This window comes from Danaus plexippus, chromosome 30 (genome assembly GCF_018135715.1).
Source record: "Danaus plexippus chromosome 30, MEX_DaPlex, whole genome shotgun sequence".
Classification (NCBI taxonomy): domain Eukaryota; kingdom Metazoa; phylum Arthropoda; class Insecta; order Lepidoptera; family Nymphalidae; genus Danaus; species Danaus plexippus.
The window spans coordinates 1,173,856-1,187,654 of NC_083557.1; the positions used below are offsets into that span (position 1 = coordinate 1,173,856).

General features: G+C 33.2%; 1 protein-coding gene across 2 annotated transcripts in view; it reads left to right on the forward strand.

Moving 5' to 3' along the window:
• The window catches only part of LOC116776478 (scavenger receptor class B member 1-like), a 46,361-nt gene extending 32,563 nt beyond the window's left edge, over positions 1–13,798 (forward strand). For both annotated transcript variants that reach the window (XM_061525471.1, XM_061525470.1), the window contains exons 4-10: positions 109–253; positions 9,942–10,142; positions 10,458–10,685; positions 10,871–10,985; positions 11,354–11,504; positions 11,873–12,014; positions 12,628–13,798. In XM_061525471.1, coding sequence (XP_061381455.1) covers positions 109–253; positions 9,942–10,142; positions 10,458–10,685; positions 10,871–10,985; positions 11,354–11,504; positions 11,873–12,014; positions 12,628–13,191 — 1,546 coding nt within the window. In that variant the 3' untranslated portion in view covers positions 13,192–13,798. The remainder of the gene's footprint in view (positions 1–108; positions 254–9,941; positions 10,143–10,457; positions 10,686–10,870; positions 10,986–11,353; positions 11,505–11,872; positions 12,015–12,627) is intronic.
• The last annotated feature ends 1 nt before the right edge of the window (position 13,799 follows it).

The following is a 13,799-nucleotide window of genomic DNA, read 5'->3' on the forward strand; positions in this document are numbered from 1 at the left end:
ATCCATCCAAACCAAAGCAAAACACCCACATATCCATCCAGAATGACAATTTTATAATCAAATGAATCATTAACGAGCACAAACTCATATCCGCGGATGTTAACGTAGGGAGATCTTCGAGCACGCTGATGTCGTGTTCAATGACAACGGCACCCTGAGCACCATACCCAGACACCCCCTGGTGTGGCAGCCGGAGCTGTCCGAGGGGAACAGGGAGGACGATGTACTGTATCTACCGCATATAGCTCTGCTGGTGAGTACACACACACGCACACACACTCACACTCACATGTATATACATATATATGTAGGTATATATGTCAGTGGTTGAAAACGGAATCATTTTCTTAGTATATGTACATTAATATATATATATTCTGATACCAAAATTAAATTATAAAGTTATAACACAAAGGTTTTTATATTAAAATGCTAACAAATTGTTCAATATAACCGTTACTCGCCTGATGCCAGTGAACCCGCTGAGCAAAAAGTTAATTGACTTTCAAAAATATGACGTGTGCTAAGAATTATTACTTGGCAATATCCTAATTCATTATAACCGTAACCTTAATATTATAAATCTAAACTAACTCAATACCGTCGGTTTGAACGTAACACTTTCAAAGTATCTTTCTCTATTTTCAGTTCTATGTTATAAAAAACATAACTTTTCCGACAAATGATTTTTTTTTAGTTATTCTAAACATGTACTATATTTTTTTCTGTTCAATTCTTGAGTTAGTTATTATGTTTGTTAATATATATATTGCGTCTTTCTGTTATAATCAACTTATTTAAATACATCACAAATCATCTGACTTCCCTTGATTTTATACTTTAACCAAACAAATACACAGTTAATGTTAAATACAATGAATAAGTAATAGGAAAAACAACAACAACAAGAAATATATAAATAAAAAAAATATGAATATAGCTCGGTTAAAATTATTTAAGATAACGTTAATAATTATTTGCAAAAGCTATTACGTAGCCTTCACTTGGTAAGTTTGATTTAAATTATATGTTATAAATAGGATACTGGAAAAATATATTATATAACCTCGCCGATATATATTTATATATAAAAATTAACCGACTTCTCAAAAGGAGTATAAAATTCAAGCGTTTATACATTTTTCATCATACATAAATCTTATCACGTTATAGTATAGATTTATTTTTATAGAAACGTCAAACGGTTGGTATTTAGTTTAACAAGGCGGACTCGTGCTAAGAATACATGCCCTAAACAAGCGATTCGAGCGTCAGAATATCTTAAGGGACAGGTTTGAAACATCTTTACCGACGTGAAAAACAATATCGTGTGTATTAATCACGTAAATACGTAATTAATTCTATGAGAGGTTCTGGTAATTTATACCCAAGGCGGAACTTCCGCGTCGTAACGTTAGTTCAAAATATATCGATTGAATATTCAATATAACTAACTGATTATACGTTTCACGTAGTTTTTTTCATTTAAACCAGAACTTGCTGACGACTATATATTAAAATTAATTCGTACCACTCGTTTCGATAGTATTTGGTTAGGAAATCGTATTTAAATTATATATAGGGCAATGTTACAATGGAAGCTATACTACCTTAATCACTAAAGTAGTTTATCTGTGAAATTATCTCATATCAGTAGTAATTCGCGACACTTATAAGGGTGGTAGTACAAAGCCAGCGAGACGAAAACTACCAATGATTATATTTTTATTTACTATAACACGCCTGTTTGTAAGGATGTTTGTGGCTCTTAACGGAAAATATACTGAAATGATTTTGATGAAACTCTTCAGTGATATAATAGATATCAGAATGAGACATAGGATATAATTTTAACAGAAATTCCGTCTACTTATAACAGAATCAAATTCACGCTTATATGTTTCTTTACGAACCTAGTCCTGATGTCAGCGCGAACGAAGTCGCAGACAAAAATAGTATTTTAATAAAATAACCTGCTTAATACCATTAATATATATATGAGTGTGTGTCTGTTCTTCTGTCAGAATAACGATGACGTCACGATGCTTGTGTGACGTCAGGGACCTTCTGGTTCACAGCCAGGAGTGCGTTCCACGGAGACAGCAGCCTCACTCACTATATATACAACGGCGTTGCCCCGGCGATGTTCGTAAAATATATTATACCTTATATAATAATTATTTAACTTAAAAGCATTCTTATCATAACAAAATGCTTGGTACACCTTTTAATGATTTCGTTTGATAATTTAATTTACGGATCACATTGTTTTCGTTTGTAGTCAGTTAATTTAAATCAAGTTGTATAATGTATTTAAATTAAATTAAGTTTTTTTTTTTAATGTATACGATACTAGTTCTCTAAAAGTTTAATTTTTATTAACAACTAGCTACCAGCCCCGGCTCCGCACGGGCTCTTTACAAATAATATAATATAGCCTAATTAATTTTGACAATTATTAAACTTATATTATGATAACTTTCAAATGGTACGCCCGATTTTAATGATTTAAAAAGTAATTTACAGATACAGATGTAGGCTTGGACACGAAGTAATTTATTTTGATGAGACTTTATACAATATTTATGTAAATAACTTTCTTATAGACGCGTCATGGATGCAAATTTTTAAAATTAGTAAAATGCTTATAATATCTTATCCTTAAGAGATAGACATATGTCACCGCGGGTTTTTCTATACAACTATAAAAGATACATAAATCCACCATACATGGTTTTGTTATACCTCAAAGGCTTTAGGCAACGTTCTCGTTAAAAGCTGACAGACGCCGTTTTTTTCACGACATCCTCAACAAATATCGTTAATTTACACACAAGTAAATACAGAAATTTAACAAATTATATTCTAAAACCTTCCTCGAGAATCACACTATCGAGTTGTGATAACTGTTTGATGATCGGTGCAGTAGTTTTTCGGTTTATCGCGAACAGACAGACAGACGCGGCGAGGGACTCTGTTTTATAATATGCATTGGCTATATAAGGTTCTAAAATAAGAATGTCTTAATAATAAAAATCAATATGTTTTTTATATATAAGTATAGAGCATTTACTTTAATACTACAAACAGACAATATAATTTAATTTTGATATATATATCAATGTCAAGGCTAAACGCATTCAAACACTTAAAATGACAATCCTTGTTTACTATGAAAATGATTTCGTAAGTTTTGATGTCATAATGTATCATAAAATGTTATGAATATCTTTATTTACATATATTTTTAAATACATAATAATTTATATATATATATATCGTAAAATTAAGAATCGAATCTTAAAATTATTTTACATCATTCTAGCCACTTATCCAACTCAACTATCGTGTCCCATATGTTACTAAATTTACTCACTACTATACTAAACAAAAATTCCTTAAAAATATTTTAATCTGATTTTCCTTCGTTATGTTTTAATAAATTAATTTTCTTTGTTTTATTAATATTATGACGCTGACAGCTTATAGTTTCTTTCACGTAAATCTGTTAACATAAAATAAAGTTCAAATTTCTTTGCGAAACATCGGAATTCATCCTTCGTTTTACCTTCGAAAAATACTTGTAAGCCTTATGAAATATGCACCTTATATGCAAAGGGCAGAGGTTTAGCAAGATATAAGTGTATATATCAATTTATATATGTCGAAGAGCCATGTCCAAGTTGATTATTAGGAGCTGTGACGTCAGCGATGTTATCGTCACATAACACTATTTCCACCTATCAGGTTATCCATTTTCACCAATAAAGCACTCTCACTTACTCACACCACTTTATTTTCAACTTTAACTAACACTTAGTAATTTCTCCTGGATAGCTCTCACACCACTGTGTCCTCGCCACAGATGTCTCCGAATATAAATGGTTTTCGTGGAGTCATTACATTTACTCTTAATTTTAAATAATAACTTACAAAGATTATTCGTAGTAATTCAAATAAACAGTAATCATTACAAAAGTTTTCGTAATCAATTATTAAACCAACTAAACTTTATATTGCCATTTAAAATTTAAAGAAATCATAATTGAATAACATTGATTACAAAATGGTTACTGTTTAAGTTTGTGTTTTACTAAAACTCACAAAATAACTTATCTTTACATATTACAAATCACGATACGAATTGCCATTTACTTTCCTTCAATACAAATCGTACGACGATCAATAAAAATAATTTTGTTAAAGTTATTACTAACGCCTTGACATTGTTTATGTCACATCTACCCTCTAAAGTGAAATACATATGAAACAACTATACATATGAAACAACTACCCTTTATAATGGTTTTTTAAATGTCGTTGCGCCGACACGGCCATTCTGCGGCCTGGTGCGTGCCCTGCACCAGTTTTACTTTGTTGTGATATATCAACGTATCAACATACGCTGTATTAAAGAGATCACTTGGATTCTCTGAACCTGTGTTTGTGTTTTTTTTTTTTACGCAAAATGCTCCACGCATCTTTGCTTACTTTTATTGAAGTGGGTTTGTTGCTGTGGTCTGGGCGGTCTTGTACGCCGTGGTCCACAGGGGCTCTAAGGGATTGAGGTAGGTCGATGCTGTGGTCTGGGCGGTCTCGTACACCGTGGTCCACAGAGGATATTGATTTTATGATGTTGCTGTGGTCTGGGCGGTCTCGTACGCCGTGGTCCACAGGGGCTCTAAGGGATTGAGGTAGGTCGATGCTGTGGTCTGGGCGGTCTCGTACGCCGTGGTCCACAGAGGATATTGATTTTATGACGTTGCTGTGGTCTGGGACTTTTGTCCGTGGTCCACAGAGGATATTGATTTTATGATGTTGCTGTGGTCTGGGCGGTCTCGTACGCCGTGGTCCACAGGGGCTCTAAGGGATTGAGGTAGGTCGATGCTGTGGTCTGGGCGGTCTCGTACGCCGTGGTCCACAGAGGATATTGATTTTATGATGTTGCTGTGGTCTGGGCGGTCTTGTACGCCGTGGTCCACAGGGGCTCTAAGGGATTGAGGTAGGTCGATGCTGTGGTCTAGGACTTTTGTCCGTGGTCCACAGAGGCTCTAAAAGATTTGAAGAAAGGTAATATTTTAGTACAGGTTCTAAAAATTTTTTTTTTTTATTGACCTCATGTCAAGTTCCTCAACTTGAGAGATCTTTTGATAAAGACAATTGTCAATAAATTGATACTTTACTAAGCAATGAATGTTGGACCAAGTTTATTGATCGTTCATTGGATTCAACTTCTAAATTTTCAGAAGCTTCAACATTTAAGGGACTGTCGTAATGTGGAGGATCATCAATCTGATCCGCCGACACGGTTCCTGCTGCTGCTGGATTTGGTGCTGGACGTAATTGATCATGAGCTAACTTACGCGGCCGGCCTCTACCGGTTACACGTTTTAGCATGTAACGATCACGTTCCAATATTTTGTATATTTCGTATGGTTCAGTATTTTTCAGATCCAAAGAAGTTTGTTTACGAGGATTAGTTTTGATTAGTGCATAGTCACCTCTTTTAAATGAACGTAGCTTACCCTTAATTTTTTTTTTTTTTTTTCAAAACTCTGTTTATCATATTCCGCCGAAGCCAACATTTTCTGTTGCACATATTCCTCCAATACATCAAAATTTATAAATTCATTCTCAAAATCAATTAACCTTAATAGTTCCGATGGCACACAATGCTGCCGACGAGTGAGAAGAGTTAGAGGTGCAACTCCAGTAACTATGAGGCGTGCAATTAAACGAGAGTTGCAATGCTTCAAGAGCAGTCTGCCAGTTTTCGGTAGTGTAATTTTTATAATAGTTAGGGCATTTTTTAAAGTGCTCATGATACTTTCAAGCTGTCCTTTAGCTCGGCTTATTCCTGGTGCGGTTGAATGTATGTTGCTCCCAAAGCGGTTACAATAAACTTTGAATTCACCAAGAAACTCTCGACCTCCATCAACCATGATCTGAACTGGTGTTCCAAAAAGATGTACTAATCGTTTCAAGGCTGCGAGACTGATCCTTCACTACTCCTAGTTCCTAATTTCCAGGTAATATCCATATGTACTTCTTGAAATGCTGCCGTGGGTTTCTGGATTGGATGAAGTCGTACTTGTTGCTACCTGACGAGTTTTTTGATGTTCTGCAAATTATAAAATGTTTAACAAATCTTCTGATTAAAGTACTCATTTTATCAAAAACATATGTCTTTTATTTTTTGAAGAGTTCTCTCCCATCCTGGGTGATGTAATGCGGTGTGAAATGAATTTATTAAATTCTCGTCTGCCCATGATCACGGTTGCTGAAAAGCAACCGAAACGTCGGGAGCCTGTAATTTTAACAAAAATTAAGCACGCGTATATCCGAAAAATATTAGTTTCATTTAAATGAATTTACTATACTCCCCTGAAATGATGATAGGAACGACTATGACTTCATGTTGGCCAAGCACAGGATCTGTTAAAATTTTCTTTAGGACACCTTCTCTTAGTGTATAGTTTGCGGCTGCGTGGTATCTGCTCATGCTATCTTATTAAAGGACGAAGTAAATCATCGAGTCTTTGTTCTATTTGTAACCATTCCATGTCTTTGCTTATCATATTGACAGATATTTCATTAGATGGGTTTCTACATCTATGAATTCACGGAAGTAAATCCTTTTTATGTTTGGATGCTTTCAAAGCATTACAATTTTAAACTTTCGACCGTATAAATAGTGTCGAAAATGTTTTGTTGCCCGTACTACTGCCAGAGTCTCGAGCTCATAACCGTACCGGTACCGGCTCTCCGCGCCAGTAGTTTTTTTTTTTTACTCATACTGGATGACGGCGCCCATTAACGATCTGAGCTAGAACTGCTCCGTATCCAATGCTACTATCATCTGTATACAGCTCTGTTGGTGCTGTTTCTTTCTCGAATAATTTTATGTTCAAGTAATTCCTTAATAATTGAACGAACTGTTTCCCTCCTCACTGGACTTAATCGATATGGTCTACGTTCTACATATCTATCGTTATCTTTTAAGCGTATTTGTAGTACTTCGGTGTTTAACATGTGATTTTCATATTTGTTGAGCAAAATTATTAATCTATTTATTAGATCTTGATCAGTTAGGTCGCAATTTAAATTATTAAATTTATCACTCCTAGACATCACATGACATATAGCAGGTTGGTGAAGAAAAATAGCACCATGCGAGTTTATTATCGCACTAAAATTCGTGTTTTCAATCAAATTCATTCCAATTAAAACATCTGAACATATTTCACAGTCAGGTACAATATGAAACTGAATCTCTATTCGAAGATCATTTATAACGCATACTGTTGTTAATGTTGATAGCGACACTACTGTAAATTGTCTCAGACCTGTCAAATATCGTACTAAATTTGTTCGTTTTATAGTTCCTTGTAATGTATTCAATGTATTAAGGTGAGACCGTTTCACGTATCGTATCGGCGATGCCACAGAGATCAATTCGGGTACTGATGACGCTCTAACATTTAGTAATTCGATTCGCAGTCGTTCATCCCCTACACAACAATCACTGCCTTTCTTATACGTCGCCATAGAACCCACGCTTGTGACAAAAATTGCGTATCCTTAGTATTATCATAGTTATGTTCTTTAAAACGAACGATGTCCCGCGAGTATCCAGTCTCTGGTTCGATGTGAAAAGTCGTAATCAAAACATCCCGCAATTCCGATCACGTTGTTGTAAATATTAACCAATTGTCAACCCATAACTTTGTGCGTCCTCTGAGTAGACTCCGGACCTTCATTCTGATTTCGTAATCAGTAAAGTTATAGGTTTCCATTGCAGTTGTAATATGTTGACACCATTCTCTGATTCCAACATTCATGTCCCGGTCATATGATGGCAGGTATCAGTAATTTTAATTTTGGCTTCTGGTTGACCAGGAATACGATCGACATACGCTTTATCACTTTTAGCATTTGTGAAAAATAATAATAATAATAATAATTCGGTATTTACCACTGCAACAGAGCCTCCAGTAATGTCAGATGGACGAGTAGAAGTAGGTAATCCCGCTTCTGATGTCGAAGAGCCATGTCCAAGTTGATTATTAGGAGCTGTGACGTCAGCGATGTTATCGTCACATAACACTATTTCCACCTATCAGGTTATCCATTTTCGCCAATAAAGCACTCTCACTTACTCGCACCACTTTATTTTCAACTTTAACTAACACTTAGTAATTTCTCCTGGATAGCTCTCACACCACTGTGTCCTCGCCACAGATGTCTCCGAATATAAATGGTTTTCGTGGAGTCATTACATTTACTCTTAATTTTAAATAATAACTTACAAAGATTATTCGTAGTAATTCAAATAAACAGTAATCATTACAAAAGTTTTCGTAATCAATTATTAAACCAACTAAACTTTATATTGCCATTTAAAATTTAAAGAAATCATAATTGAATAACATTGATTACAAAATGGTTACTGTTTAAGTTTGTGTTTTACTAAAACTCACAAAATAACTTATCTTTACATATTACAAATCACGATACGAATTGCCATTTACTTTCCTTCAATACAAATCGTACGACGATCTATAAAACAAATAATTTTGTTAAAGTTATTACTAACGCCTTGACATTGTTTATGTCACATCTACCCTCTAAAGTGAAATACATATGAAACAACTATACATATGAAACAACTACCCTTTATAATGGTTTTTTAAATGTCGTTGCGCCGACATATATAAATTTGTTTCATAATTTTTTTTTTTCATTTTAAACATAACAACATACAAGCGATTTTACTTTTGTTATATTAATGAAGTATATTTTTTATTACACTACCCTCATATTTATTGTTCCGTTAACAAAGGTAAAAACGGGTATTTGTTACATAAAAATCAAACGAGCGATCACCTTGCTTATTACGAATCGTTACAGAGATATCGGAGAACAAAAAGACAATCAGATTCTAAAATTATCATCAATTACATTTCAAAAACATTCTTTTACGATATAAATGTGAAAAACTTATATAGTTTTGTGATTAACGTCGCGGGCTAACGTTGGTTTATTTCATTAATAATCTTAGTACGAGTGCACCGCATCACGTGACGCAACACTGAAAGTTGTTATAATGTCCAACCAAACGTTTTCGACAGGAATAACATTATAAAGATTGATGAAATTTTTATGTATGAAGGGTGTATCCTAAATCTACAGTCTCAGTCACGTGCGAATATAATAAAGGAATGAAAAAATATTTCAATTATCAGTAGGCATGGATTAAACTAATTTAATGCCTAATAATTTTCGCAAGAAATTAACTCAACTCATATATATATATATATTAAAAATATCAACGATATAAAAAAACGATGTCATGAAAATTAGAGAAATAGAAAGTATTTTAACTATTTCGCCTTATTTACTTTTACACAACCGAACTTGTAAGTGGTTATAAAATAAAAATAATAGTCATCATAGTATTTATACGTATATTTACATAAGTCTTTAGAGAGAAATAAGTTTATATTTTTATATACTACTATGTAATAAATACATTATATATATAACAAATGATCGTCACACACTTACATAAAACACACACACACATACAACAATGTGTTTTATCACTAAATGTCAAATATAAGGACATTTTCATTTTACAATTGTGATTGAAAAATTTGTACGAAATATTAAAAACAAATAATAATTAAATCAAGTAATCATGTAAAATAAAACTAATATTTTTGGATTCACTGCGCGTTTTTTTTTTTTTTATTTAAAACTACAAAATCATAGTGTTTTGATTACTGCAACAACAGTGATCACTGACAGACAACACGAAAATAACAGGTTAGTTTAAAACAATAAAAAACACGTGGTAAATCGAAAATATTCGTTTAATTTAAATGAATGTCCGAGAAAGTCCTATCTTATTTAACCACGTAAATATATATTTTTTACAGTCAATTGGGGATGTGGTATCTGAGCAAAGTTATTGGTCCCAATTGGGTTTGAATCAGCTGATCAGCGTCACTAATAGCCAGCCGATAGCGAAAATGACTGCTAAGGAGTTCATGATGGGATACGAGTCACAGCTCATGACGCTGGGGAACACGTTCCTACCGGGATGGATCTATTTTGATAAACTCGGTCTCATTGACAGGGTGAGTTCTGGATTAACGTAAAAAAATCACCTATTTATAACTTTTTATCACTTTTTTTTATAACTTTTACCTATTTATAACTTTTACCTGAAGAAAATATTACGGTCTAATACTCAGGTAAAATCTGCTTATAAAAACATTGCTAAACTGAGATTTAATTACTGACAAAAGTGTAGATCTCTTCGTTTAATCTTATTATCAATTTAAATTCTTCATATAATTTACCATTATAGTGAAATTTTCATAAAATCGTCCAAAAAAATTAAATGCAAACACAAATATCAGCTGATTAGCCTTCATTGTTATTTCTAATAGATGTACGATTTCAATGGAGACTACGAGACTATATTTACCGGTGAAAACGATGAAACTCTCAGCGGTTTGATAGACACCTATCGGGGATCGACTGATTTGCCGCATTGGGACGGTAAACACTGTTCCAATATACAGTACGCGTCCGATGGCACTAAATTTAGGGGTTCATTGACCTTGAACGACTCGAGCTTATTCTACAGGAAGAGTCTGTGCCGAGCCGCACCTCTGGTGAGATATATGGCATACAAATATAATATAAAAATTTAACCCAAAATATACCTATTTCCTCAAAAAACAAATTAAGAAAAGTATTAAATTCATTTAATTAAGACTAATATCCTGATAGCTGATAGATTCCATACGATTTGTTCCATAAAATTCCAAAACATGACTAACATCTGGATTAATTCCAGGTCCCAGTTGAAGAAGGTATCAAAAACGGCTTCAGAGCATACAAATACACTTTCCCAGAACATATGCTGGATAACGGGAAAGTTCTGGAAGAAAACAAATGCTTCTGTAGATTAGGTAAATAAAGTTATATATAAAAAATATAAAAATACTAGAAAAAAATCAAACCACAATCGGGATTCGAACCTGCAATGTTTGTGTCCTATAATGAACTTTGCTCTAACGATAGGAATTTAAATTTTGATATTGCTAAAGATATTTCTATGGAAATTAAAATTTTTTAGGCTATATCGAAATAATACTGAAGTGTATGCCCTAATTGGAAACCTGAATACATAAATTCTTAACTTACTAATATATATGTTTGTATATATATAGCATGTAACTAAAGCTATAACTAAGAATATTCAGATTGTATTTACAACTTTTACCTGAACTTAGACTCGGGTAAGGGTAATAAACGTAGCATTTCAAATTCCCTACAGGTAAATGTCTGCCGGAGGGTCTGATAGATGTAACCGATTGCTATTACGGCTTCCCAATAGCTCTGTCCTACCCTCACTTCTACAAGGGAGAGGAAGTCCTGTTCAGCAAAGTGGAAGGTCTCCAACCAGACGAAGAGAAACATAAGACTGAGTAAGTGATACATCGATTTGTATAACAAAGTTTAATCTATCAAAAATAAAAAGAATGAGTCATAGATTATTCTGTTTCATGTTTCGAGTTAAAAAGATAAGATTTAAATTTAATTTTAGTAAATCAGTTCAAAACATCAGAATAAAAACCGTCCATTAATTCGGTGTAGTTTGTACGAACAAATAGACATTGTATGTAGTGTGTATTCTTTACACAGACGATAGATGGCGCTGACAATTGATTATACGAGTATGTTATATATAAAATAGATATTATTAATTACACTTTGTTTTATTAAATTGCGTATAAAAATAGTTATATATACATATATATATAAATATATATATATTTGATTATAATCTTTCCAGGTTTTGGATCCAACCAGATTCTGGTCTCCCATTGGACATCAGTTCCAAATTCCAGATCAACATGGCGCTTGGAGATCTCTCAATGATAACGAACGCTGGGAAATTCTCAAACATGTACCTACCGATGCTGTGGTTTGATATCGTAAGTAAAAAAATCAATAAATATCCTCAATGACAACACACACGAACCCCAAACGAAATAACTTATAAATAAATACTAAGCCGATAATCCTGACATTGAATTTTCTAGACACAGACGTAATATATTTTATGGTTTAGTGTGACACTAATATACAATATTACTAACAAGAATATATCGTAAATCACTGTTTAATTATAATATATTATTTGATTCGACCTCTCCAATGTTCCCTCCCATGTTATAACCTGTGACTTTTATTGGTGAGGAAATTTTATTCTGCTGTGAAATCCATAACAAATGTCGTCAATGCTAATAAAAATCTGTCCGTCTGAATGTCTGTTATGTCTCGTTTGAATATTACTTTAAATAATACTACATTTGCGGACTAAACCGCAGTTAAAAGCTAGTATAATATCATCTAAGTAAATAAATATTTATGAGTACTTGAGATTTATGTCTAACAATAAAGGTCCGTTTATGTCCCCATTGTTCTCTTTAACCTTATAATTTATTTAACTTGCAATAAGTCATTATATCTCTATATATATGTACTATATACATTTAATTATCGTCATACAAATATATATTATATACATATTATATTTAATCGCAGAGAATGTACACACTGCCGGCGTCCATGGAGCAGAAGTTTAAAATATATTTAAATATTCTACCGTTCATAGAGAAATCATTGATGTATTTGAGCTTTATATCCGGTTCTGCGCTCATAATGGCGACGTCGTTCATGATCTACAAACTGTTACATAAGACGTATAACGGCGGAAAAAAAGTTAAATTCAACTGGATGAATGCTAATAGTAAGGATATTTATTCCCCGTGCGAGATACCGATGGGCGATGGTTCAGACGACACAGCGTGCAGAACCCACGGCGACAGGTTCAAACAGCTGGGTCACAGGTTGAGTGACAGAGTCCAAGGGTCAGTCAACAACGTGATAGACAGCTTCCAGAAGAGAAAGGATTCGTTGATAGACAATGAGGACTCGAGCGATAGTAACGCATACAAACGCGACTCGACGTACATCGGGGATATCACCAAGTACCATGAGATCAGGCAGACTGATAGTGATGATGAATATTACAAGTATCTAGAGGTCGTCGATGATGAATTCGGTGATGGTGATGACAAAAAAGACACGTACATACATATCAACTGATTTGAATAATACTATTATGGGTGTAAGTATTCTTGCCGTATACAGACGACTGTGTGGTTAGTGTGTTTATACGTCTTACCTGTAGTTTTATAACTGTGAGAATTTACCTGTCGTTTATTTTTATTGTATTTATATATACTGTAAATAGTTGTTTGAGTTTAGTTTTAGTGTAGAAACATATATATATATATATATATATATGTATGTCTTGATCGTGTTTGTTACCTTTCGTTTTATTAAAGTAAAACAATATTACCTGTCACATAAATAATTTAAACGTGCAACAGATAATATATACATACATATATAGTTTTAATTTATTGTGCAATTTTAAATGAATATTTTTTATATATATATAATTAATTTATAACATACAAAAAAAACCGTCAGCTACCTGTAGTTAGTAATGAAATGTAATTTGTAAATATTAGTTAAGTAGAGTAAGATGGATGCTCATGAAATTATTAAAATAGTTCTCAATACTTTAGAATTATTTTTATGGGGTGATGTATATAACGTGGAGTGTCGGCTGATGTTGTTTGGTTATACAAAACGACGTCAGCTCCGGTCACTGGTTAGCTACTTATAATAAATACATTAAAAACTAT